Source organism: Rhodamnia argentea, chromosome 8, assembly GCF_020921035.1.
Source record: "Rhodamnia argentea isolate NSW1041297 chromosome 8, ASM2092103v1, whole genome shotgun sequence".
Taxonomy (NCBI): Eukaryota; Viridiplantae; Streptophyta; class Magnoliopsida; order Myrtales; family Myrtaceae; genus Rhodamnia; species Rhodamnia argentea.
Genome location: NC_063157.1, coordinates 13938244 through 13961734, shown reverse-complemented (window position 1 = coordinate 13961734; position 23491 = coordinate 13938244). Strand labels below are relative to the sequence as shown.

Below are 23491 nucleotides of genomic sequence, written 5' to 3'. Positions count from 1 at the left end.
TCACTATCAACAACAAGTTATGTGTATGCATTTCCTTGGACAACGAAAATGTTTCTAGTTCATTCAGCTTTATATATAATACAAGTAGTCATTTTTAGAAATGTTTTTCGAATCATTCATTCATTTTTCACGAAACAAACAGAGGCTTATTGTGAACTTTTACCTATTCTTAACAACTTACCTCAATGATAATAACATTCCTTTCCCTATTAGTGAGTAAACATCCTTGCATGCCGTGCTTTTTCTTAATTGATCGTAACATCGACAGTTTTATAGTAGCAATTTTCCTTAAAAGTTCGTAAAAAATATTATTTTTCTAAAATCACCGGATGGTCAATATTTACTCTATCTTAATCTAATAGCTCAAATCGAACTCGACCGGTCCCGTATTTTTTATACAAGGACCATAGAAGTTCCGAAGGCTGGAAACGTACTGCACCCACTTCTTTAATTTGGAGTAGATGGCGTGGTGAATATTAAAATTGTTGGATGAAGGCCGAAGCTAACTGATTTGATAAAGAACACAAGGACGCACAAAACCCAAGATATTTATGGTTCCCCGGACAGACCTCAAACAACCTGTCGTGACATTCTTACTGTGGATGCAAACAGTAGGTTTGTCAATAGTTTAGGATGTAATGTGTCAGTTGAACCTATCCAAAAAACAAAACAAAACAAAACAAAATAAAAGTTTGGCCTGTTTGTTTGCTACTCATCAAATATAAGAATGTTTTTTTTTTCCAATCAAAATTTAAGTATTATCCAAATTTCATATGCAAAAATTATATGTTAATCTACGTATCGACAGTATAAAGTCTCCAATTTTTTGTGTCAAGAAAAAGTCAAAGTGCATCCGATGCAAGATATGAGTTAAGCAAAAATTAAAATGTGAAGTATATCCAAACATGCTATAAATTTTTGAAGTATCAGGATGCAATTTGTTAGGTTTTGATAATAGGATATGTCAGTATACTAATATGCTATGTAAAATGGTCAAATTTATGTAATTATGATAGCGAATTATATAGTAGGTAAAGTTCATTTTTGGTCTCTAAATTTGTACTTCTCTTGAGATCAAGTCCTTGAACGTTCAATGTCGACACTTGAACTTGCATAATTCTTTTAATCAAGTTCTTCCAGCTCCAAATTCGATTAATTGGAGCTCACATATCTCTTGAAACTGACAAGAATACCATATATGCTAAATCTTTTGTAATTGTGGGACTAAAAACCCTTACGCAAGAACCACAATCAGATTTTGAGCAATAAGATTTCTGAACAAGACTTTCCATGTAAAAGTTCTTGTTCCTTCCAATGGACAGGACAATCCCAATTATATCCGACTCATCTGAGTGAGGTTGAACAAATTACGAATCTTTAATTTTAACTCGACTGATCTGGTCAAGACTTTTTTGTCTTCTTAAACGGAACAAATGCGGGCATAGGAGGATGAAATCTTATGATCGTACGAGACGTGGCTCAACACAATACTTCCATGACAACACCCATTTGCAACTATTTTGAAGAAACGCATAGACTATATTGAGCACAACTTATGATGAAATGAAGACCTTATATTTGAAAGAATTACCAAAAAAAATTCTAAACATGTTGTAATGACATCAATTCAGTCATAATTTTTTTTTATTCCAATTAAATCCTAAATTTTTTTCATTTGTAACAATTCAATCCTTTCAACCAACTTTGATCGATCGACACTCATGTGACAATTTTGAATAATATTTTAATTTTTGTTATTTTTTTTTTTTTTTTTCCCTTCTCTTTCCTCCAACCAATTGCTAAATCGGTGACCAGCCAAAGGTGAGGGCTGGCGAGGCCCACCTCATCCTCACTAACCATCGCCCGTGGCACATCGCCAGATGGAGGAAGAAAGAGAAGACAAAAGAATAACAAAAGTACAAAATAAATTAAAAAACTACAAATAAATAAATTTTTTGAAGAAATATTAAAATACAATTAAAAATTGCCACCGGCCGACCAAAGTTGACCGGATTGATTAAATTGGCACAAATAAAATATTTAAAACTCATTTAGCAAAAAAAAAATTAAGATTAAATTGACATAATCACAATAGTTTTGAGATATTTTGGTAATTTTCTCCGCAAACGTCGGTAAGGGTGGTTTGCTAGATTTGAAACCCATTATATGCCAAAGAAAAGGAAAAAGAACAAATACTCAATAATCGTTCTGAGTAAATGTAATATTGGCATTTGACAAAATCATATCGTTACCCATGGACCAGATCACTTCTTACTTGTAACAGGCAAAAGTACTTCAAAGTGGGGAACCCAGGAAAAGATGGCATGAGAGCGCAAGAATGGTCACCCCAAGCATAGCAATCGGTATATGGAAACTACGTCATCTACCAAAACCCGCTTTATAGATAAAATAACACCTCTCACGTGTAGGAAACTCTTCTTTCCCCGTCGTATGGCAAATAGGAATGCCCGGAGAAGAGCCCAGCGAAGCCCTTTGATAAGCAACCTTCGACTGCACATGGAGACTTGGCGCCAAGAGGACTACTGTGTCTGACATTTTCCATGCAGTCATCAGGAGTATCGGTCAGAGGGCTATCCTCGAAGGCTGAAGACGAATTCACCTTTTGCCTTCTCTTGGAAATCACGGACCAATGATCGTGGGTGGAGTCCTCAATGCACGTTTCTGAAAGTCCCTCACTAACCTTTGTGACCTCGTCATTAAACTTCCTCTTCAAACCATGATAGCTCTTCAATCCTGCAATAAACACCAGTTACAGGAAATGATTGCTAACCCGAAGCAACGGAAACGAACAATTGTGTAGTTGGCTTACTGGGGAGAGGGTCATCGTGAGGTTCTGAATCGTCACAGGTACAATGGAAGTTAGTGTTGTTGCTGGATCCCGATACCCTGCCCAGAAGGAAATATGCATCAGCACATGATCAAACCGTCACATACACGTGCATATGCAGCTAAAGGCACCGATTAGCCTAATAACAGTTATAGCTAAATGACTTTTCGTAAACAGCAAGAAGTTTTAATAAAACAGTCTCACTAGATTTTATGAAAGCAGAAGTAAGGAAGGTTTTACAAAAGTAATGACTTTGATTAGTGAAAAACCTGAACAATTCAGGCCTCTCCAAAAAAGGTTATGGAAATCAGTGAGGACTTAACGAACCTGTACATATGCTCAACGAAATCATCTATTAAGACAGGCCAAGCACCTGGAAAGAAACAACAGTAAACACAGATAATTAATGGCATGAAGCTTTCATGAAAAATGACAGAATATATTTCATCGAAGAAGTCATCTTTCACAGTAACATCATGATAATCCTAAACCCAAGTAATTCATTCCTACAGGCTACAGCGACCAGCTGAAATAAGTGGGTCCACCAAATAAAGTAAGCAGAAAAGATAAAAAGAGGAGAGACAAATGAAAGGTGTAACTCAAAAGTGTACCATTACGACGTGCCATACTTGGATAAATTTCACAAAGATGACGTCCTTCAGGAAAGACTATTAGAGTTAAGAAAATGCCAAATTTGATTTCCAGTATGGACATAAGAAAAAAAAAAAACAATCACACAAAAGCCCTGGACCACAATGTCTCTGCTTGTTTCTATGGAAAGTCGAGTTGCAAAAGTGACCTTTATTGCCACATCTTCAAAGTGATCGCAAAGCAGGACTGGTGGACCAAAAGTAGCTTAACAACAACACATCACAGAAATGACCATCTCAACAACGCAATAGAAGTTCAGAGGACCTATAAAGATTCAATACCTGCAGGATCATAACCTTCTAGAGTTTCATGTACGCAATGGCTAAATGCTAGAACTTGCTGCCAAGTATCTTCGGAGATGTTGTATCGCTGGTTTTTCTGGAGGAACCAATATTTCAACTTCCTTAAAGAGAATCACTAGAAAAATAGAGGAGGTAGAAAAACAGGGAAACCGAAGAGAACTTATGCTATCAAAATGTCAGAAACAGGACCATAAGTGTACTAATTGTCCTTGATCCAAAACAAGTATTCAAGACAATGAACACCTGAAGCATCTTCAAAAACAGTCAAAGATGCTTAAACATTGGCAGCTCCATGCAAATAGAGTACTTAACTTAAATAGTTGACACTCAACTACCCTAAAATGGTAGCCGATTATCATTTCTGATCACCACAATTTTTCCAAGAAAACTGCTATGACTGAGTGCCCAATTATCATTACCAATCACCGCAAGTTTTTTTAAGAAAACCGCTATGATTGAACCACAATCATCCAACAAATATGTTCACTTCTCGTTAAACACAGGTATCAGTACTACTAACTTCTATTCTACTTCCACAAAACCTAGGACCAATCACACAGCTAGAAAAGCTTAAGAAGCATTTTCCATAAGATTACCCAAAAATGACTGCTTCAAGCAAATAGAAGATGTAATTTGCCCTCGAAAGTATACACTCAGCACAGCATAACAGGATGGTGGATAACTATCATTTCCAATTATCATCAGTGTTTTAAAACCTGTACTGAAGGTAGATAACTATCATTTCCACAAGATTACTCAATTCCAATTTAAAGCACACGAACTCTCTTTAACTAAAAGCCACTTAAAAACGGTGAAGCGACGCTAATGCTATTTCCACTTTGGTATAGTGTACATCTTCAGTATTCTCTTTGTCAAGAAATCGAAGAAGCTATACAAGGGTGTCAAGCCTGCTCATTTGTACCTAATCATATGGGATCTAAATGAAGTGCGAACGTGAAACTTTGTTAACAGCCAAAAATGCCACAAAATGAATGCTTCAATCAAATAGAAGATGTAATTCGCCTTCAAAAGTACGCACTCAGCACAGCATAAAAGGATGACAGATGACTATCATTTCCAATTATCATCAGTGTTTTAAAACCTGTACTGAAGGCCATACCTATTGGCCAACAAGTACATGGTTTTAACCGATCCAACCACACAGTTTGATTATTTAACATACTGTTCAAAATTATACAAATTTATACTTCACAAAATGCAGAATTAGCATAAGTGCATCACGCAGCCGAGTTGGCAAGGTCATTTCACCACGTTCCAAAGGACATGGTTCAAATCTCCAAAGGTCTTTTTCCGTGTTTCTCGAAAATAGTGTATTTTTAAAAGAATTCTACAGCCTTCGTATTAACAAGTATGTTCATAGCCCAGTTAGTTGAGAGTCAATAAGAGGGAAAAGGAGGTCATGATCCGACTCTCACGCGTCATCACAACTTATCTTTTACAAAGTGCAAAATCCATCTAATCTGGTCTAATCGAAATGGTTCGTCCATTTCTCACTGAGTTGGCCAGGTTTTGACCAGTTTTGACCACTAACTGAATGATCTGAACTGCATCGGAGGCCAAGCTGGTACTTGAGTGTCCAGCATCATCTGTCAAGCACACTCTATAAGAAATGTAGTATACTTAAGGTAGTGAATGCATTGGAAACTGTAATATCCCCTTTACTTAGTTGCTCAACACAAGTGCCACCAATAAACTCCAAGTTTGAATTCAAAGTACAGAGATCTTACTAAAAGCAACCTTCAACAAATTAAAGGTAATACTATGTCCAAGGCCACTGCAATCATGCTAACGATGTATTTGATATTGTGGATGGCCCAGCATGTGGAGTAAATCTGCTCTAATTCAGCTGCTTTGGTAATTTTCAGATTTTTCTAAGTGTCTTGAATGTAAAAGGATACCCTCGACTTACTCTAGAGGCAGGGGTTCTGAGGGGGCCAAGTTATGAGTGAGAAGAATAAGACCAAGTGGCACATTTGCAGTCCACTGTTTGAGAGAGAGAGAGAGAGAGAGTTCTTTGAATGTCATCAGTTTAAACATGCTCCACTGTCTTCAAGCTAGGGCATGTCTATCAACTCACTGAAATAGTTGTGTATGCAACTAAAATGGCTGCAGAAATAGTACATAGTCAATTGACAGACCATGCAAGATCTCTGTTTATTTCTGCGGGTGATAAGGGTGACATAGTGAATGGTTCTGCAGTTGGCATGGAGTATATTGACTTAGTTTACCATACTGAGAGAACACAGAGCAAAGAATGGAGCAACAGTACCTCAACATATTCGCACCACTGGTTAAGCAGTCGAAACCTCCCAGCTAATACAAGTTTCCAGGCAGTAATAGCCTTGCTTACAGCTGCCCAATCATGCAGGATAGAACAATCGCATTAATAAAATGAAGGCTACCATAGACATTCTTTCAGGAGAATAATTTGGCAATAAGAGAGTCAATTGAAAATTATATAGACAAAAAGGAGCAGCTTACTGATGTTTTTTTGTCCATTTTCACGGCAGATGAAGAAAACAAACTCATAGAAGCATGCAAACTCTGCAAAATCAGCCTGCAAGAACAGAGTACAAGTAACAAGAAAATCCATCAACAGCATATAAAACTAGCAATGCCAGTCATGCTGCTATGCGATAAAGCATGAAATGAACTACACGGGTGAAACAACTGCATACGCCCAGCTTGAAAAATGCTTCTATCAGAATTTATTCATTTCAAATTGGGAAAAAGACAAGAATCCGCGGACATAATCTCACCAGCAAGTTCAATCGCAACATAAGCTTGAAGAGCTCATTAAAAATTGAATCCCTGTCACAAAAGCAACCAAACTTCTTTAGAAAAACCATAGAGAATATATTTAAGAAAATGCCCAAAGCTGATGCTTAAAAAGATACTAAAACCTCTAAACTCAAACTGATGGGCCTTCTAGGAAGCTCCTCTTAAAACTGTAAGATCCATCTTTACAGATATCCCTCGATAGAATTAGCTCATATATTTCAACTAACCAGACAGCCCTATGACACATTAAAAGCCAAAGAGTGCACAGAAGGCACAAAAATTCTCAACATTTTGCCTTAATACTGTGAATCAAATTATGGGTTTACGGGGATTGAAACAAGAAAATATCTTATTCAATATGCACTCTTATGTCCAAAACTGACAAATATACGGCAGGCAACTTCCACCGTGTAGCATGCCTAAGCCATAGAGTGCATACCTCATTGGCAATCTCAATTCAACATATTTTAAGAGCTGAGCCAATGCCTCCCTCGAAAATTTTGCTGTTTCAGACTTGTCACCTTGTCTCAGACCTCTTTCCGCACGCGCAGAAGCAATTCCAGATTTAATGTCTGCAAGCAAATTTAAGCTAGATCAACTTCCAGAAAGGAGACAAACGAGCAGATGCCATGCCGTATCAGTTACACGCAACAGGCCAGTTTTAGATAATGCAGCAGTGAACAATGCATCCACAAAGTAGAAGAGACAGAAAAGGGAACTCCCGCATGGTCTATCAATCTCAATCGACCAAATGACCAAGCTGAACTCAGCCTGACATTCTATCAAACACCTTGCATTCCCGTTTTGCTTTAATCTATCTTTGAGCAAGCCAATTCATCAAATAAAAAAATCGGAACTCAAAAGTGAAAGCACCACCAAGAACCACAGACAAATAAATGGGCAACCGAGACCCCCCAGTCAAAATCAAGAAAATAACCGTCACGCAGCACCCCTTTAATACTTCTCGCAAACCAATGAAACAATAAGAAACGACAAGATCGGGTTCAAAACTTGCGATAAACGACCAAGATGAACTCGCCGTAAAGAACAGAGATTGAATAAACGGCACGTTTCAAGTTACCGCAGAATCGGCTGTAGACGTCGAATATATCCATGTGATCGGAAGAGGGATCCATCGGCGAAGAACTGTGGAGGGCTATTGGCTTCAGCTAGGTTTTGTTCAGGGAAAGCGAATCGAAACCCTAGGTTGGAGTAGACACACAGAAATTCACACGATAAACGCCTTATCTCTAAAGCAAATTCGCTCCTCCGGAATCCTTTCTTATCTTCTTTCCAAATTCTTTTTTGGGATTTCCTAGCGCTACGACAGAAGAAGGTGAGTCGCCTCAAATTGGACTCGATCACAGACAATCTGGCAAAAGAGGATTGTGCTTGATGCTTAGAGCTCTGGATCAAGTTCGCTCCTTTGGAACTTCTTTGGACTATTTGATGCTTGGAGAGGAGAGATAAAGTAGCAAGCTACCATTGAGTCTATTTTAATTTTTTTTTATTTTAAATTTTTTCTCTAGAATAGACTCAAGAATATTAAAAATAAAAAAAAACAAGTGAAAAAATTTAAAGAATATTACAACTTGTTGAAAGGTAACGTTTTTTTTTTTTTTTTTGGTAAATAAGTTGAAGGGTAAAGTTGATTATCATTTTAAGGGAAAAATCCAAAAAAGGACATGAAGTCCTCTTGTTTTTTCAAATAAAGGCCCCAAGTGAACTATGTTTCAAATAAGGACCCAAAGTGACATAATACATTTCAATTAAGGGCCCGACGTGGCCATAATGTTTCAAAAAAGGGTTTGGCCTAAAGGGCATTTCCGTCATTTCACATTTTAATTTTTTATTCATTTTTTTCTTTTCCCCGATTATAAAAAAAAAAAAAACACACACACACACACATACATAGGCAAGAGAGCTATCCCTCCCCCCTGTGGCCGCCGATTGTTGGTCGGCGGGCATGGCAAAGGCCGGTGGGGTTGTCGGGGTAGGGTCAAAGGCGTGGGCCTCTAGCCCTCGCCAAAACCGAAAGAGAGTCGAGCCCTCCCCTTAATCTAGGTCGGGGTCGGCGGTCCCCGCCAAGATTGGGAGCCATCGGCCATCGCCCGAGATTGGGCGGGGGTCTCCTTGACTAGGCAACCCCCAACCGGTGATTGGGCGACGACCGGTGACCCCCGATCCGGGCGGGGACCGCCAGCCTTGACCCGGATCAAAGAGAGGGCTTGACCCTCTCCCGGTGGCCCTCACTTCTGGTTCGGCAAGGTGGCCGGCGCGTCATCGAGGCGCCGGCAACCCCGCCAGCCTTTGCCGCCCTCGCCTACCACCCTCCAAGGGTGGGACAGTGGCCACAAGGGAGAGGGCTACCCCACTCGCCCGTGAACGTCTACTTTCTCTTTTTTTTTTTTTTTTTTGAGAAAACAGATAACAAAAAGTATAATAAAAAAGAAAAAAATCAAATAAGTAAAAAGACTAAAATGCCCTTGAAATTAGGCCTTTTTTTAAAGATTTTATGATCATTTCAAGCCCTTATTCGAAACAATATTCACTTCAAGCCCTTATTTGATAAAATGAGGGCATTTCAGGCCCTTATTTGAAATAAGGTTCACTTGGAGCCCTTATTTGAGAAAATATAAGGACTTCGAGCCCTTTTTTGGATTTTTCCTCAATTTTAATCCTTGTATTTATGAAGTTTATTTACTATTTTATTTGATTTTATGTTCAAATTCCCTCAAGGATAATAAAAAAATAAGCCCCTAAGATCTTTTCAAATCTTAGATTTGATTAAGGGTCCGCATGACAACGATTCCGATTATCCGATTATGCTTTTTGAAATAAAAAAAAAGGATGAGAATTATATTTGATAACGTAAATGATTCCGATTCTATTTTCGGAAACAGCTTTGAGACAAAAAAAAAAAAGTTGGCTCTTTAAAAAAGAATTACTTTTGAGAATCACAACACATATTGAAGTTCCACATCTATCACTTTTCCTTTTTAGTTCTCTTATCATTTTTATGTCAATCTAAAATAGAATGAGGTTTCATTTTCAAAGAAAAATATATAAGATAATTAAAAAATAAAATAAAAAATAAAAATCATGAATCAAAAAAATTTCAAAAAATCCCTAAAAATAGAATAAGCTTAGATTAGGCTAGTTTAACCTCATTTTTATAAATTTGGGCATAGATTCCCTAGATTTCATAGCATTTTTTTGTAGAAAAATCATAAACACCTTTGAAATTAAACCCGGACCACATTTTTTCTAAGCCCACAAGCTTCATCAGGGTTTTATGATGCGATTTATGAATGCCATGATTCCTTAATTGTACATTTGATTTCATTGATTGTGATTTACGTAGGTTTAGGTACATTAGACTTAGTCTAATATTACAAAATTTGGAAAAAGACAAAAGTAACATGCGTGAACACTTAGCATGAAGCATGTTTAAAAACACTCAACTTCGGTGCCAAAAGAACGTCGGACATCAACGTAATCAAGTTCCTCGGACCCTAGATTTCTCTTGTTATATAGAATCAAACGATTTCTCTCGATTACTCGATAAGGTTTCCAATCTACGTTTCTCAAAAACCGATGGCGACTCCATTTGCATATACATGTACACATGCCATCGACACATTAAGATTGAATCCGATATTCTCATTGCGATTTGGTATAAGCCTAAGAGGACCCAACCTAATCTGAAATCACATGTTAACCCAACATTTTAAGCTTAATGACTCATTATAACACGCCAATTAGACGGAATAGCACAAAAAAATATTTACGCAATATGCAATCTGTTATATAAAATAATTAATATGAATTAATCTCCAATAATTCGAAATGTATGATGAATTTTACAAAGTAATTACGTAAATATTTGACTTAAATAACAAAAATTGTGAAGAGAAATTATTTCCGGGAGCAAAAATTTTGTGCAATTATCAAATGCGTTTACGTTCCAAGAACAAAAATTTTGTGCGCTTACCAAACATGTTCTAATTCTCTAAAACTCATTCGAGATAAAAGAATCGAAAAAATCAATTCTAATTAGAATCATTTTTTTTCAAATCAAAATCATTGCCGTGCAGACCACAAACTATCAAATCAAGATAGGATTATGAACTTAAATAATAGGTTGGAGTTATCACCATTAATTCATATTAACTTAGGTCGATTGGGCACACAAAGAACCCACAAAGCGATGGAAAAGTCAATTACCATAAAGCGATGGAAAAGTCAATTACTTAAATATACTTGAGACGGAATTAGTCACACGGAAATATGAAATCTTAGAATAAGAAGTCTGGTTACGCATGAGATGAATTAGCATCCCACAATGCCCTTTTTCTATACTGCAACTGTATTTACAATTAAGTCCTAAAATATACATAAACTAATTTCCTAAAATATGCATGATATTTTGTTTTAAAATCTTCAAATGTCACCAAAACATTTACTCAATATCGTTATCGATAAACAATTATTTTTTCTTGTGCATAGAGGCGTGACTCTATTTGTGGGTGAAACTGCGGATGTAAGTGTCAAGTGAAATGCAAAATTCAATCACAACATGCAAGGACAACATGACACTGTAATAATCACACGCAGCATGATGTAGCAAATTAAATGCAACATGTCATGTCATATGCAAAACATGGCGATAAGAAGGCATGGCATGGCATGGGATGGCAATAATCACACGAAGCACGACGTGCAAATCGGTCGCAAAACATGACGGCACAACAATAATCATACTGGCAAATCATATGCGAAACATGAAGACGAGATAACATGACATGACAATAATCATATGCAACATGAATGATAAATCAAATTTACATGCAATTCGACAAGTAAATTATATGTGGGACATGACAATAAGGTGACATGAATACCCATGAGGAGTCACTTATTCACTTTGTGGCTTTTACTAAGGCGTGGTGACATTTACGTAGGCATGCGCCTTTTTTCTTCGGCCAGGTGAAAATAAAATCATCAATTGATGCTCAATTCCATGTTTGAGTTTGGTTGACCCAATTTGATGGTTGGGTTATACGTGGTTCATTTAATTGAAAATTTTCATATTTGGGTTAATTTTACTATGCAATTACGAACATGATCATGCCCAAATGAATTTTATAATCACGATGATATCGACGAATGCACGACTACAAAGAGCATCAAGAAAGTAGCTAAATCGACACGATTCTCTTCATCTTATTATTGACTGAGATTACAACTTCACATGTACCAGCAATGCAAGAAAAAATTTCCTGAGTTGTCAGGACTAGGGAGTATAATCCGACTCGGGGGTGTAATCTGGATCGACCATTTCATCTTCTCTAGGGAACTTCTTCCCCTTCCTCCGATCACGTTGCCCTCGTTCGCTCTCTTTTGCTATCAACTCATCGTGGAAAGACGTCAACGAGGCGGCCAGACCTCGGTTTCTATGAGCTGCGAAATTCGAAACAAATTTGAAACTTGTAACAGAGAACCCGTGCCGACAATGCACGTAAGATTTTCCGACAAGTTGAAAATGCAAAGGGCTTACCGGAGATGACGACGTCGTCTGCTTTCACGGACTTCCGCCTCGCGTGCTGCGCAAATAGCTTGAGGTCCTTCGCTAGCTGTTCTGTTTATCACCCAGCAATCAGCAAATGAATTTACTTCACAAGTCCCTCGGATATCAATTAATCGAGCCTTTTACCTGCGTATCTCAAGGCCAAATCGGCGATGCATTCCGATACGGGTTCGGACATTTCCATGACGTTTCTTGTGGCTGCGATCAAACGAAACGGAAGATTGATGAATTTTTCCAGACAGGCGAATGGCGAAAGAGAGCTAACGGTGCGTGGAAATCGAACCTTCGGCTTCGGCCAAGGAAACTGCCGACACTTTGAATTGATTTCTGAGATCTGGGACGAGCTCCTCTTCCTCCATGGCTGATGAATTATGTTTTCTCCTGCCTTCGCTGACGATCTTCTCACACTTTAGTTTGAGAGGGAAAGTCGGAAGAGGGGATCGCCATTACCGTCTTGTGACGGGTGGTTGTGGAGCCATTGAGCCAAGGACCAACCAAAAATCGTTCCTCCTAAAATAGGGGAATTATGGTGCTCTCCCCGAAACCAAAGTTTTTCTTCTTTTTGTTTTTTTGGTTGGCACCGAGTTTATGTTTAAATGGCAATTTTTTTCATTTTGTTATGCACATGGGAATTCAGAATTGTGGCCGCTCATTAGGGAAGACACTTACAAAACAAAAATGATATTTAAAAAGGATAAGAAAGGTAAATTGCTTAGGGGAAATTCTATTTTGGGCCTGTTTAGTAATGTTTCTATTTACAAAAAAATGATTCTAATTACAATCAATTTTTTTGATTTTGTTCTCTAGATGAGTTTTAGAGAATCAAAACGCGTTTAATAATCGTATAAAATTTCTGCTCCCGGAAACGAAACGCATTTGGTAATCGCACAAAATTTATGTTCTAGAAAATAATTTCTCTTCCCAATTTGTCATTTAAATCAAATAATTACATAATCACATTTGATGACTTTCCTTAGACAATTGCGATCCTCTTGTACCATGAGATTTTTTTTGCCAAAATAGAAATGCTTCGGATTTGTTCCTTGGAATGATGATACGCTAAAATTATTATTTTTCCATGCTTCTCTTGAGGCTATGCATATGCTAAGGATGAAAGAAGTGACTCTGGTTATCTTTGATTGCTCAAAATGAATAAAATCCATCTATGCCACATAGGTGGCTCGGTTTTACCCTTGGATACCATATGGATGGTCACCGATGCAGCATAGTACTCCGACAACAAATCAAGCAAGGCTTAGGAAAAATTGAAAAGAAAGATCACCAAAAATAGGATTGGTCACTTGAATGGAACCATTTCCTATTTTTTTGAGATTTTTTTTGGAATTTTCGGGACTTTTTAGAACGATTTTCCCATGAGGGGTAAAATTGTCATTTGAGAGAAATCGAAAGGCAAAATTATCAATGATAACTCTAGAAAATAGAGTTATGTTACCTATTTTAGGCAACAAATAATATAATATCTTTGAGAAAATATTTGAATTTCCTTCTATTTATTCAAATTTTCCTTGTTTTTGCGGGATAATGATATATGAAGAAGATAAGGAAAAAAAGAAGAAGAGGAAGGAAATCAAGACTTCACCAGCAGAATCGTTAGAAAATAGAGACCAAATTGTTAGAAAATTGCCTTATTTTTAAGATATCTTAATGTTATCCTTAGAGATTTAGTTGCTTTTAGGATATCTTAATGTTCTCTTTAGGATTTTATTTTATTCTAGAGTCATGAATGTTATTCTAGAGGGAGGATAATAAAAAGAGTTTGGGAGAGACGTCTAAGTTTTCACCTTTTCGCATGTTCTTTTGTTCTTGGAGTTTTTCAAGTATTTTGAAGAGAAGACAAAGTGGTGACAGAATTCTTGCTCTTTGATTCAAGATATTTGATTTAATTTATATTTTTATTTCTTCTTCTATTATGTTCTAATTTTCTTTCCTTAGGGCTACGATGTAGCTTGACCATGATGCTATGAATTTCTTGATGTTTATGTTTTGCAAGTGATTTCATTCATGTGAGTTATATATTATTGTGCTTAATGCTTTTAAGTGATTGGCCACCATTTGAATGATTCGATGTGCATGTTTGAGACTAAGAATTGATAATAAGTAATTGCTTCTTATAATATATAACCATAAATTACAATGTGGATAGAATTATACCATATTATTTATGTAGCTTTTGGCGATAAGGTGATCCAAAAGACTCATTGTACATCGGGAATATTAACAGATTTTAATGCACTTAAGTTTATTTAAATTCACATAGAGATATAGTGGATTGATAAACCGAGTAGGTTTACTATAACTAGAGATAGGATAGTAAATAGCAGAGGAAATTCCGCTATCACATGTTTGATATTGTTATTGTATGTGTAAAGATCCGAAATTCATGTTTTGTGGTTATGGTGAAATCGGATGCTCTAACGTATTTATTTGATTGATTTACTGCATCTAGTTCCGAACTTTTACCTTTAAGATTGTTAATTTTATTTTATTGTCAATTTTATTTTTACTTGTTAGATAAATTTTAGAATTAGTCCATTTTTAGTAATTAATTAGTTTATTAATCATCAATCTTTGTCGGGCGATATCTTTTCTCATTATTATATTACTTGTTCGACACGTACACTTGCGTTGAGAATTTTGTGAACAAGTTTTTGGCGCCGTTGTCGGGGATTGATTGTTTAATACTAATTACTATTGACACCTAATAATTCTAAGTTTAATCTAGCTTCTTCTTTTTTTTTTTCCTGCAGATGTATATCGGTGTATGACACATAGCCAACAACGGAAACTTGCTGAGTTTGATCCAGCAATTGAACGTACATTCAGAAGGTGACTAAGAGAACAGAGAAATCACAATGAAAAGATGGGGGATGCTGAAGATCAACGAAGACTCTTGAGAGATTATGCTATGCTGACAGTTCGGGGCACCACATCAAGCATCGGGATACCTTCAATTCAAGCAAACAACTTTGTGATCAAGCCATCACTCATTCGGATGCTTCAACAATCAGTGCAATTTAGTGGGCTATCAAGTGATGATCCAAATGCTCACATTGATGCTTTTCTTGAAATCCGTTACACAATTAAATATAATGGCGTTACGGATGATGCTATTAGATTAAGATGATTTCCATTTTCCCTTAGAGACAAAGCTAAGAGTTTGCTCTCTTCTCTTCCTACATGGAATGATATGGCCCAAAAATTTCTTGGTAAGTTCTTTCCACCCGTAAAGTCTGCAAAAATGCGTAATGATATTACTAATTTTATGCAAATGGATAATGAATCATTGTATGAATCATGGGAAAGATTCAAGGAGTTTCTTAGGAGATGTTCACATCATGGACTCCCCGTACAGATGCAGGTACAAACTTTTTATAATGGGTCTAGTTCAAATATTCGTTCTATGATCGATGTACCTGCAGGGGAATTATGAATAATAAAACACCAGAAGAAGCCTATAACATGTTAGAGGAAATGGCATCCAATAGTTATTAGTGGCCTACCGAGAGGCTACCTATGCGAAAATCTAGCGGACTTCAAAAGTGGATGATGTCACTACAATTGCTGCACAACTTGAAGTACTCAACAAAAAGATAGATAACATGAGTGTTTTCGTCATGCCAATTCAAATATGACATGCAATTTTTGTGATGGAGGACATGTTAGCGCAAAGTGTTAGGTAAGTAACATTTTTACACAACCTAGTGAAAATGCCAACTTTGTTGGTAGTTTTAACAAATTGCAAAATAATCCTTATTCCAACACATATAATTCGGGGTGGCGCAATCATCCAAATTTTTGATGGAGTAAGCATAATGTGACGAAACTACCACCGGGATTTAAATAATTAGAAGATACAAATTCTAATCTGGAAAATATAGTCACCAAACTTGCTAGCACCACTCATGACTTCATCAAGAGCACAGATGTGAGATTTCATAACCAAGAGGCTTCAATCAAAAATCTGGAGATGCAAGTGGGTTAATTAGCAAACATCATATCGGGAAGACAACATGGTTATTTGCCTAGCAACATAGAGAAAAATCCAATTGAAGATGCAAAAGCTATAACCCCGAGAAGTGGTAAACAAGTGAGAGAAGAAGATGTCGAACAAAAGACTTCCAAAAGCAAAGAAGAAGAAGTCAAGAGACAACTAAAGGAGGCAAGCAAGAGTAAACTTTTTCCGGATAATCCAAAGCCATATGTGCCGCCAGATCCATTCCCTCGGTGACTTCAAGACGATAAAATAGATAAGCAATTCTCTAAATTTCTTGATGTTTTTAAAAAATTGCACATTGACATCCCTTTTACATATGCTTTAGAGCAAATGACTAGCTAGGCAAAAAATTTTAAGGATATTTTGGCAAACAAAAGGAAATTAGAGGATTATGAAAATGTGAAATTGAATGAAAAGTGCTCAGCTATCCTACAAAATAAATTACCTCCGAAGTTGAAAGATTGAGGGAGTTTTACAATTCCTTGCACTATTGGGGATTCTTACTTTGAAAAGACATTGATTGATTTAGGTGCAAGCATTAATTTGATGCATTTTTTCAGTTTTCAGGAAATTAGGATTAGAGGAAGTAAAAGCAACCACGGTGTCGCTTCAATTGGCTGATCAATCAATTAAATATCCAAGAGGTATTGTGGAAGATGTTTCAATAAAGGTTGACAAGTTTATCTTTCCCGCAGATTTCATAGTTCTTAACTTGGAGGAAGATTTTGAGGTACCACTTATCTTAGGTGGACCTTTTCTAGCAACAAATGTTATAAGCTAGTGAATTCACCTAGAGGGGGGTGAATAGATGATAACGTGTGATTTTAAGATTTTATTGCGGAATTCAAGTCACACGGTGTAGGATAGAAATCTCGGATGCTCAAGCAATTCAATTGATGCTAAAAATGTAATAGGATCGATGCGTATTGTTCGTGTGTAGTTTAGTTATCACAAAGTATTTAGAATGATCAGAGTAAGAGATAAGAAAAATTGCACAGAGGGATTATAGTGGTTCGGCTTTGGTTAAGCCTACGTCCACTTCTTCGGCTGATAGCCAATCGCCTGGATTCCACTATTAATCCGCTTAGAGGTTACTGATTAGTGATCTCCTTGACACGCAGGACTTCACACCTAACGTTCAACACTCTTGTGTACACCTCCTCACAATTACAATGGATGGATCAAGAAGTGTGTTTAAAATGGAGTACACTCTATCTAGGAATTATAAACACTTTTCACTCTTTACGCCGATCTCTATTCCCTTCGTCTTCGAGATGTCTTTTATACTCTTCCGCCTCCAATCTAGCCGTTGCAAGGCATCCAGAAGAGATCTCTCCAAATCTACCCTTTTGGACGAGATGTTTGCAAAAAGAAGATCTCTTGGCCGTTGGGGATCGCCAAAGGAAAGTCTTCCTCGTTTGGATCAAATCGCCCATACAATTATGATCCCAAGTTTCCATAGATGGTTTCTTCCATTTAGAAAGTCTTGGTTTGTCTCCTTGATTCCGCATCCTTGATTGATCTCAATCGCTGAAAATCTACAAGAATGATCCAGCTCGATGGCGTCCGTTGATATACATCAATTAAGCTCAATTTGTATTCATCTTGAAATTCTGATTACTGCTAGTGAAGTACTTCTCTCGGAGCTTGAGCGTCATTCCAATGTCCGAGCTATCCCCACTCAACGTCCGAGCTCGAACCAAGATCTGAGACTATCAGAAACAACATCCGAGCCAAATCCTTTTGCTAGATTCAATCCTGTGCATCCCCACACCAAAGGATAATCTGCAAAACAAGTAAATCACAGCATTATCTCAAAATACAAGAGTACTAGGATTGTTTTGTCAACTTCAAAATCGTCTAAGGATTTTTTCTCAACAATCTCCCCCTTTTTGATGATGACAAAACGATCCACTATAGGAATGAAGAAATTGAGTTTAGAAAAGGATGAACAACTTTAACAAAGTTACTCTAGTGATAATCTTGCTAAGTAATAATTTTGGAGTTTCGTTCCTTGTACTTTTAGCAAGAATAAGTTCCGAGAAAGAATGCATTTTATACTGTATTAAGCAATATTCGGAACTTGTGTTATCTCAATCGATAAGTTGGTATTCTAAGTGCATTGAGATATAAAACAATTTCAAATACAAGCAAGTATGAAGATTGTAACTTCTCAAAACATCATGCTTTGTTGGATGCTCATAACTTGTTGAAATATGTGAAAAGTGGAATTTGTTCACCTGCTATGTTTAAGAAAAGATGTTCCTTCTCGGATGATGTTTTCCAAAGTTCATGCTTTGTATTCCACGTAACATGTTGAAATCCTGTATTTAAAAAGGATACTTGCCAGAATACACACACACACACACACACACACACACATATATATATATATATATATATATAACAGATTCACAATCCATTCATACAATCATGAATATCATAACACCAAGTATCATGTATTTAAAAAGGATACTTGCCAGAATATACACGCATATATATAAGTGATTCACAATCCATTCATACAATCATGAATATCATAACACCATCAAAACATTAATTTTCTCCCCCTTTTTGTCATCAGCAATAAGGAGTATCCTGCAAAGTCAAATAGTGATAAAACATTGCTCCCCCTGAATTCAATGCCTATTCGGGTCATTTATGCAATGTACTCAAACACGCTAGCATTCAGAAAATAATAAATCATTCAATCAAATCATGCTGGCATTCAATTTGTCAATCATTCAATCAAAGAAGAATAGAGTGCAGAGTAAGATTCAGAGTACAGATCCAAACATCAAAGAAAACTTTTTTTTAAAACATTAATCTTTTGGTGTTTGGTCCGGATGAGAAGATGTTGGGGCTTGAACCGAAGTGGAGGCTTGGTCCGCAGGTAGTTGAACAAGGACAAACTTTGACAACTGATTTAGCTTTAAATCCAGATCCTTCTTCAGAGTGAGGATCTTGTTGTCCAAGAAGCCCAAATGAGATTCCGAATGATCATGGACAGTTCTCCGAATTTTTGCAACTTCAGCATCTACCTTTGTACTTAGGCCTTTAACTTCTGAGCGTAGAGAAGACCAAAGATCCGACCATTTTTGGTCCATTTCTTGTTGCCTCTGTGCTATTTCCCTAAGAAGGTCCGAGGTACTGTCTGTCTCATCCGTCCGAGTTCCTACATTTGTTGACTCCCCCTGAGTCCTTGCATGGTGCTCGGATGATGAAGCAGATCTGTTTGGGAGATTTGCTATTTCAAGCAGATTGGTTTCTATTTCGGCTTGCTCCCTCTCATATATTTCTTTTTGTAGAAGTGGCCCCTCTGTCTCTATTCTCCGTTCGGGAACAGATGATGTTTCTTCTCTTTCTTTATCTCCCCCTGCTTCTATGTCCTCATTTTCCCTTTCCCGCTTTTCCAATTGAATGACAGTCTCATCCTCATAAGTTGTTTTTACGATCGTTTGGATCGGCTTTTCTAGTTCCGAATCATCTGTTGCCGAGCTATCCGAGATGTGCTCTTTTTCAATTCCGTCAAGCAGCACCTTAGCAAGTTTTCTTCTTTTGCTAGAAGGTCTGGTTGATTTGTGAGCAATCATCTTGATCCTTCTCTTTCGAGTGGACGCAGAGGATGGTTCCGAAGACTTATTCCGTGAAGATTCAACAGCAGCCTCCTTCTAAGGAAGGTCTATGAGGATCACTTTCTTCTTTCTATCCCTCCAGCTTCCATTCTCAAATCAGTAACCCATCTTTGTGAGCATAGTCTCACCCACACTTCCTTGATGAAGCTCTATGGATTTGAGCTCCGGAGATACCACTATCCGCGAGTACTAAAAAATTCTACTTATCGTAGAACCATAGGGCAGCTGACCCTTGTTCTTCTTCACCGCTCTCCTCATATGCGTAAAGATTAAATGAGGTAGAGAGAAGGGTTGTCCATTTAGAATGGCCCAGATAAGCTTTGCCTCATACTTTGAGACATCTGTTTTTGAGGAACCCTTTGGTCTTAGGCGGTTGATAACTACCTTATGCAGTATAATGGTCCTCGGAGGAAAGTGATTATGCTTAACGTGTGGCTTGTTGGCTCTTGACAAGTCGGGGTTACCAGATAGCTTCTTATAGACATCTTTATCGGAGACATGGATTTTGGTGAAGTTGAACAACTCGGTCCGAATAATATCTGCCATGTCTTCAGCACTCAGAATGATGTTCTGTCCCTTATAGGAAAACCGAATTGCATTTCTATCGATCATTGTGAAGTTTGAATAGAAATAGGCGATCGGTTCGGTGTAAATTGGTGTAGATAAGGAGCAGAAGTTGCGAAGCTACGGGTTTGTGAGAGGATAAAGAATCTGCAGACCATTCCTTTCGAAAAAGTCTGAATCAACAGGTCTATTAGGCATGACTCCTCTAGCAAGTAATGCCTTGTAGCATTGTTCATGTTCTTTTGATCTGAACAATTTGTCTGTCTCTTCTTCATCAGCCAAAAATTTTATGGGCACAGACTTGAAGAAGGAATAAATCAATTCATCATCATCATCCCTCGGATGTTCAGACACATAAATTTCTTCCTCTCTTACGTCCTTCTTTTGAGCACTTCCCCGCTTAATTTCCACAGGTTCTCCAACCTTTTCTTTTCCCTTTCCAAAAGGACTTCTCTTCCGAAGTTCTGTCCCTACGCTGGTAGCTAACTTGATTTACGTCCGAGTGAGCATCTTAGAAAATTTTTGCATTTCTCCCTCATTGAAGAATCCATTCATTTTAACAAAATCCAGAATATCAATTTCAAACCTACCACCGATCCGCATTCCTTTAATAGTATTCAACGGACCCCTAGCTAGCCTAATTCTTTTATCAACAGAAAGACTAGCGTTTTCTTCAAGGGTACGGATTACCGTAGAAGAGATTCGTTGCTGAATCTTTTTGCGTTTCTCCTCGGTTACTTCTGATGGCGAAATCTCCGTCATATGAGCGATCGGTCTTTGTGCTTGCTCTTCGGCTTCGCTCGGCAAGGTGGTGAGTGCCGGAGCATCCTCGGTTGTTCTCTGTCCTAAGCGACCGGAGCGACGGGAGCCGCCCACCGAGGATTTCTGTGCCGAGGGATTTTTGGGTGCCATGAGGAATGAGATTTGTTGGGTAATCTTGATCGTGGAGCTCTGGAGGTTTTAGGGTTTTTTGGATTTCGTAGTGCCGAGAGAGCGATTTGTGAGATTGAAGGAGTGGAGAAGGTTTAGGGTATATGAAACATTTTCTCAAAGGGAAATTCTTTAGAAAAGATTTTGAGAATATTTTTAACTCAACCATTTTAAAATCAATCAAGGCAATCAAATATTCAATCGGAGCAATCAAGACAATCACATAATATTTGCCGAATATTTAGGAAGATTGTGTTGATGCGACCTTATTTGTTGCCAAAAATAAAAACGACTTACGCGCCAAGATTTCGAACGATCAAATCTTTTGTCGTATCTGCTCGAAAGATGTTGTCTACAGATGATTTTCCACGTTACGAGATCCGTAAGTTCCTTTAGAATATGCTTTTCAAGCTCTAGAGCTGCTGAAGGTCTTCGGATGATATTTTCCAAGTTTTGAGGAAATTTCTCCTGTCTAGATCTCGGCTCAAATAGGAATTATGGTAATACCTAACTCTTGTCCGATGTACTCAAATGTATTTTTATCGAGTGCCTTAGTGAATATGTTAGCTAATTGATGTTTAGAATCAACAAATTGAATGTTGACGTCACGATTATGCACATGATCACGAATAAAATGATACTTGATTTCAATATGCTTAGCTCGTGAGTGCGGAACTGGATTCTTTGTGAGGTTGATCGCACTTGTGTTGTCACATTTGATTTCCACATTATGAGTTTCAACACCAAAGTCCTTCGGTTGTTGCTTCATCCATAGTATTTGAGCACAACAGCTTCCTAGTGCAACATATTCAGCTTTTGCGGTTGATAGAGCTACGGTGTTCTGTTTCTTGGAAAACCAAGACACCAGCATTGATCCTAGAAGTTGACATGTGCCCGAAGTACTTTTTCTATCCAACTTACAACCTACAAGATCAGCATCTGAATAGCCATATAATATAAGATCCGATGTTTTGGGATACCATAATCCTAGATTTGGATTAGTTTCTATATACTTGATAATTCTTTTGACAGCAGACATATGAGATTCTTTAGGGTCGGATTGAAATTTCGCACACATGCATACACCGAATATAATATCGGGCCGAGATGTAGTAAGATATAACAAAGAACCAATCATGTTCCTATATAGCTTCCGATCAACCCGTTTGCCCTGTTCATCCTTGTCTAGTTTAGAAGAGGTAGACATAGGTGATTCTGTTTTCTTGCAATTGTTTTGACCAAACTTCTTCACTAGTTCCAAGGCATATTTTTCTTGATGTATGAATATGCCCCGATTAGTCCGATTTACTTGTAGCCCTAGGAAGAATTTAAGTTCACCCATCATGCTCATCTCGAACTCATTTTACATGTTCCGAGAGAAATTCTCACAAAGACATTGGTTAGATGAGCCAAAGATAATATCATCAACATATATCTGGATAAGTAGAATGTATTTACCTTCCCTTCTGATAAAAATGGTTGTATCGACTTTACCTTTTTCGAAACCTTTTTCAGTTAGAAAATTACTTAACCTTTCATACCAAGCTCGAGGTGCTTGCTTCAGCCCATAAAGAGCCTTCTTCAATTTGTACACATGATCCGAGTTCTTTGGATCTTCAAAACCTGGAGGTTGTTTGACATAAACTTCCTCCTTGATGTACCCATTGAGAAATGCGCTTTTAACATTCATCCGGTACAACTTGAAGTCATGATGGCAAGCGTAAGCAAGTAGCAATCTGATAGCTTACGCTCTTGCCACCGGTGCATAGGTTTCATCATAATCAATCCCTTCTTCCCGTGAGTAACCTTGTGTAACAAGCCTTGCTTTGTCCCCGACTACTTTTCCTTTGTCATCCAACTTATTCCAAAAAACCCATTTGGTTCCAATGACTGGATGATTCTTTGGTTTGGGTACAAGTTCCCAAACTTCATTCAATCTGAATTGATGTAGTTCTTGTTGCATAGCTTCGATCTAGCTTTCATCTTTGAGGGCTTCTTCGATTCTTTTGGGTTCAACTTCTGAAATTAGAGCAAAGATATTTATTGTATCCTTGAGTCTAGATTTGGTTCTGACTCCTTCATCTATATTCCCAATAACCCGATCTGCAGAATGATTTGATCTGTATTTCCAGCTTCTATTTGATTTGTCATGTT

At 37.5% G+C, this 23491-nt stretch overlaps 2 protein-coding genes, 1 long non-coding RNA gene and 1 other non-coding gene across 4 annotated transcripts; 1 reads left to right on the top strand and 3 right to left on the bottom strand.

Moving 5' to 3' along the window:
- Positions 1-2170: 2170 nt before the first annotated feature.
- LOC115752872 (defective in cullin neddylation protein AAR3) lies at positions 2171-8073 on the bottom strand. The gene is made up of 9 exons (XM_030691271.2): positions 7685-8073; positions 7043-7175; positions 6582-6633; positions 6304-6379; positions 6092-6174; positions 3781-3877; positions 3176-3221; positions 2831-2907; positions 2171-2754 (listed from the first exon to the last, which is right to left on the bottom strand). The coding sequence occupies exons 1-9, from the start codon at positions 7737-7739 to the stop codon at positions 2420-2422; spliced, it is 954 nt and encodes a 317-aa protein (XP_030547131.1). The 5' UTR covers positions 7740-8073; the 3' UTR covers positions 2171-2419.
- LOC125316251 lies at positions 3441-3879 on the top strand. Its single transcript, XR_007199557.1, has 2 exons — positions 3441-3552; positions 3635-3879. It is a non-coding gene; the product is annotated as an uncharacterized LOC125316251 (long non-coding RNA).
- Positions 8074-11827: 3754 nt separating the features above from the next.
- Positions 11828-12660, bottom strand: LOC115752896 (protein MHF1 homolog). The gene is made up of 4 exons (XM_030691309.2): positions 12477-12660; positions 12320-12391; positions 12164-12244; positions 11828-12066 (listed from the first exon to the last, which is right to left on the bottom strand). The coding sequence occupies exons 1-4, from the start codon at positions 12550-12552 to the stop codon at positions 11900-11902; spliced, it is 396 nt and encodes a 131-aa protein (XP_030547169.1). The 5' UTR covers positions 12553-12660; the 3' UTR covers positions 11828-11899.
- Positions 12661-15449: 2789 nt separating this feature from the next.
- On the bottom strand, positions 15450-15556 carry LOC115752904. Its single transcript, XR_004016818.1, has one exon. It is a non-coding gene; the product is annotated as a small nucleolar RNA R71 (small nucleolar RNA).
- Between the last annotated feature and the right edge of the window lie 7935 nt (positions 15557-23491).